Here is a 4,530-nt window from a genome sequence, read left to right on the forward strand (position 1 = left end):
GAACCTGGTGAAGATGCCACCTGATTCGAAGTGAACATGACTTCTCTGGTTAATCAAGCCAACAGGCTTAGGGACCACTCCCAGGGAGTGGTGGTGGATGGTTCCTTCTCGGCCTAGAGGGAGGTGGGCAGTGGGGTCCCGCAGGGTTCGGTCCTGGGACCGATATTATTCAATATCTTCATCAGTGATTTGGACGAGGGCATGGAGAGCACCCTCTCCAAGTTTGGTGATGATACCAAGTTATGGGGCAAAGTTAGTACACCGGAGGGTAGGGAGCAGATTCAGGTTGACCTGGACAGGTTGGATCAATGGGCAGAGAGAAATAGGATGCAATTTAATAAAGATAAATGTAAGATACTCCACCTGGGAAGGAGGAACCCCCAGCACACCTATAGGTTGGGGAGTGTCCTTCTCAGCAGTTCAGAGGCAGAGAGGGATCTTGGAGTCATAATTGACTCCAAGATGAACATGAGCCGGCAGTATAACAAGGCCAATCGCACCTTGTCATGCATTAGCAGGTGAATGATTAATAGAACAAAGGAGGTGATCCTTCCCCTCTATGCGGCACTGGTCAGGCCACAGTTGGAGTACTGTGTCCAGTTTTGGACGCCGCACTTTAAGAGGGATGTGGGGAATCTCAAGAGGGTCCAGAGGAGGGCCACTTGCATGATTAGTGGCCTTCATGATAGACCCTACGGAAGGAGGTTGAGAGAGCTGAATCTCTTCAGCCTTTACAAGAGACGGCTGAGGGGAGATCTTGTGGCCACCTATAATTTTATTAGGGGAGGTCAATGGGGAATAGGGGAAGCACTGTTTACTAAGGCGCCCCTTGGAGTGACTAGGAATAAATGGGTGTAAACTAGTTGACAGTGGATTTAGGTTAGATATTAGGAAGAAATTTTTCACAGTAAGGGTAGCCAGGATCTGGAATGGGCTTCCAAGAGAGGTGGTGCTATCGCCTAGCTTGGAGGTCTTCAAGAGGAGGCTAGATAATCACCTGGTTGGGGTCATCTGACCTCAGTCCTCTTTCCTGCCAGGGGCAGGGGGTCGGATACAATGATCCATTGTGGTCCCTTCCGACTCTACAATCTATGAATCTATGAACATCAGATGCCCAGTGGGTGGAAGTGACTGGAAAATAGCTGCCCTCCCCCCCTTCCAACACTCATTCATTAAGGGCTCTTTTGGGTGCTCTAATTTTTTCTCAAGATTTTATTGAAATGTTTGCTGAAAAATCCTGGCCCTTATTGAAGCTACTAAAGAAAAAAACATCAATGGGAATGGGACCCAAAGCAAGAAGAATCTCCAAATATTCTTAAAGAGGATTTGGCGAAACCTCTCACCTTAGCGTATCCTCAAGTAGGAAGCCCTTTTATTATTCAGTTGGCTACCAGAGAGGCAGGTATGGGGTCTACTCTACTACAAAAACAAGAGGGAAAAATAAGGTGGATAATTACAGCATACTAGGTGGTCCCACTTGTGTTAAACAACCTAAATAACTAAATTCACCTTGTTATAACCCTTTAAAACAGTTTCCAACCCATAACCCAATTGATTTCCTTCTGGTCACAATCCACTTTCCATAACAATAAACAACAACACAGCTATAACTATGATCTACCACTAGATGGCAGATGTGAGGCTTCTGTTGCTCCGGGGATAATGGTTTCCTTTAATCATTCCTAGTAACACAGGGAAACAGGATCTGAACAGCTGCTGCAGGCAATAGGCTCCCTGTTGTTTCCTTTCTTGGCAGATTGTTCTCTTAAGCATTTTCCTTCTGAAAATACACTTACTGAAAACACTAGTGATTAGGTGTCCCCTCACACACCCGGGCTTGGTTTGTTTTCTCTCAGCTCACTACCTCTCGGGGCTGTCTCCCCCTCCCAACACATCCATCCTCAGACAAGGGTTTTCCTCTGCAGGTCTCTGACTCTGTGGCTTAAGCCTTTCCAGCTCAGATTTCACCCCAGCCTCCGAGTCACACACAACTCATAGCCTGGTCATTAACCCTTTGAGGACTCAGACGCTTCTCCTAGCCTCAGCAAGCCTACCAGCCTTGCTTACCAATCCCTCCCCACTCTTTCCTTGGCACTTGTGTCCCTGGCTGCACAGCTCCGAACCCAGTGGGAAATCAGCTTCTCACCACTTCCAAGTCCCTCTATTGAAAGGCTTGTGAAAGTGGCCAGTGATCCCTCTCACAGGGCTGTGTGGCAAGGCAGCCAAGTACAATGTGGAAAAGTGGGGTCCTGGGAAAAGGGACCGTGTTGACATTGTGGTTGAAGAGGGTACATTAGGTGAACTGAGACAAAGTAACCTTTTAAAGCTTCACAGACCCCTCTCTGTGCATCCCTAGGTCAGATCATGGCATGTGCCGAACATTTTAAAGGTTCCTTTGCTTTCCTCCTTCCTTTGTGCTGTAAAAGTCAAGCTCTCCCCCGTCCTGATACCTGCTCCCTGGGCAAGTTTCAGCTTGGGCTCCCCTGGCTTGGGATGAGTCTGCACCCCCGCTCTTCAGGGCTGGAGTCCACTCCTCCCAGCTTCTCTTCTTTTTCCTTTTTTTTTTCCCTCCCTCAGCTTTTATGGCTTAGCAACCAATCAGAGCCCCTGGTTTGCAATGTGGGCTCTGGTCACAATTTTAAATGCTCCAATAAAAGCATGCACCATGCACTGGATACCTTCCTGTCTGGGAAAGCTTATGCACCCTTTGCAAAGGTTGGACATCCTTTTCTTGCAGAGCACTTAAGCACAGCTCACCCACTTCTCTTGTAGCCAGGCAAGCTTTGCTGCTGTTACACTACATAACCGTAGGCTATACAAATTTTATGGATGCCCAAACTAAGATAAGAACCAATCTCTGAAAAGGACAATAACATTAGAACCATGGACAATCATTGGCTACCATTAAAAACCTAAGATTCACAGTTTCTCAGAGGTGATCTTTCCTCATGGCTTTTGCCAGAAAATCTTTCACATCTTTATTCCTCAGGCTGTATATGATGGGATTAAGCATAGGAGTGATAAAGCCATAGAAGAGAGCAATCATCTTGTTCAGGTTGTGTGATGACTTGCCTCCTTTTGGTTTTGAGTATGCAAAGATGGCTGTTCCATAAGCCATGATCACTACGGTGAGATGAGAGGCACAGGTGGAGAAGGCCTTGTGTCTTCCTTGTGAAGAATGAATTTGTAGGATGGAGGAGATGATGTAAATGTAAGAGACCAAGACCAGGAAGCAGGGGACCAGGAGCACAACAAAGTTAAGGATCAGGATTGCAATCTCATTGGTGTGGGTGTCAAAGCAGGCCACCTTGATGAGAGCAAGAAGTTCACAGGAGACATGGTTAATGAGAGGGTGGCCACAGTACCGCAGGCGTGCAGTGAAGATGGTGTGCACTAGAGCATTAAGGATGCCAACAGTCCACGAAGCTGCTGCTAGCAGGATGCAGATGCTTCTTCTCATGATGACCATATACTGGAGGGGGTTGCAAATGGCCACGTAGCGGTCATAGGCCATCGCAGCCAGGAGAAGAAACTCAGTCCCTCCCAGAGTCAGAGAGATGAAGAGCTGAGCCATGCATCTGTTGAAGGAGATGGTTTTGTGCTGCACCAAGAAATGGGCCAGTATCTGTGGTGCTCCAGTAGTTGAATAACAGATGTCTAGAAAGGACAGGTTTTCAAGGAAAAAATACATGGGTGTGTTGAACCGTGGGTCCAAGTGGATGGCAGTAATAATGAGGGTATTCCCCACCACTGTGATGACATAGATTCCAAGAAAAAGCACAAAGAGACCCAGTTGGGTATCCTGATGGCTAGAAAGGCCCAGGAAGATGAACTCATTGGCAAAACTTTCATTGTCCTGTCCCATCAAATCAGGCAGCCTTTAGGCAGAAAGGAAAAACAATCAGAACAAAACCAGACTGCTCAACATCTTTTTGGCTCTTTGGATTACACCTAATGTCCACTGAACACAGTAGCGCACCAGAGTTCCTGCTTTTGACTCATAAAATTAGGCTGATTCCTACTTCCTTTTATATGCCTAAATGGCAGTAATGCAGCTATGCAGCTGCAAGTTTGGGAATGTACAGTTTTAGATTCTATTTTGCCGCTGATTCTAATAGAATTGAAACCAGTATGTTTTGAAGTATCTTTTCTAGCTTATTGTGGGTAGGCAAAGGGATAAATTATGTGGTAGCATACTGAAACTTTAGGGACTGCATTCCTGCAGGTTAAATTAAAGCAAATGGGTTGGAATGGACCTTGGGGTTTGCAAAACGTATAAGAGACACATCTAGAAACTGTGGGGCCCATCCAAAGCCTGCAAAAAAATAACTGGCGTTCAGGAACATTATTTCAATTTCATTTCCCCCTATGCCAGCCTCCACAACCCCCATAACTGAGGCAGGTAGACCACACTGTGGGAGCAGCAGCCTGGGACAACTTCTAAGTCCCTGAATCAGGTAAGAATCTCTCCTACTCTTGGCACCCCTTCCCTTCCCTTCCCTTCCCTTCCCATCTGTGCTCAGCAGCATG

At 46.7% G+C, this 4,530-nt stretch overlaps 1 protein-coding gene across 1 annotated transcript; it reads right to left on the reverse strand.

Moving 5' to 3' along the window:
• Window positions 1–2,926: 2,926 nt before the first annotated feature.
• On the reverse strand, window positions 2,927–3,865 carry LOC102561226 (olfactory receptor-like protein OLF3). Its single transcript, XM_019484859.2, has one exon. The coding sequence runs from the start codon at window positions 3,863–3,865 to the stop codon at window positions 2,930–2,932; it is 936 nt and encodes a 311-aa protein (XP_019340404.1). The 3' UTR covers window positions 2,927–2,929.
• Between the last annotated feature and the right edge of the window lie 665 nt (window positions 3,866–4,530).

This window comes from Alligator mississippiensis, chromosome 5, assembly GCF_030867095.1.
Source record: "Alligator mississippiensis isolate rAllMis1 chromosome 5, rAllMis1, whole genome shotgun sequence".
Taxonomy (NCBI): domain Eukaryota; kingdom Metazoa; phylum Chordata; order Crocodylia; family Alligatoridae; genus Alligator; species Alligator mississippiensis.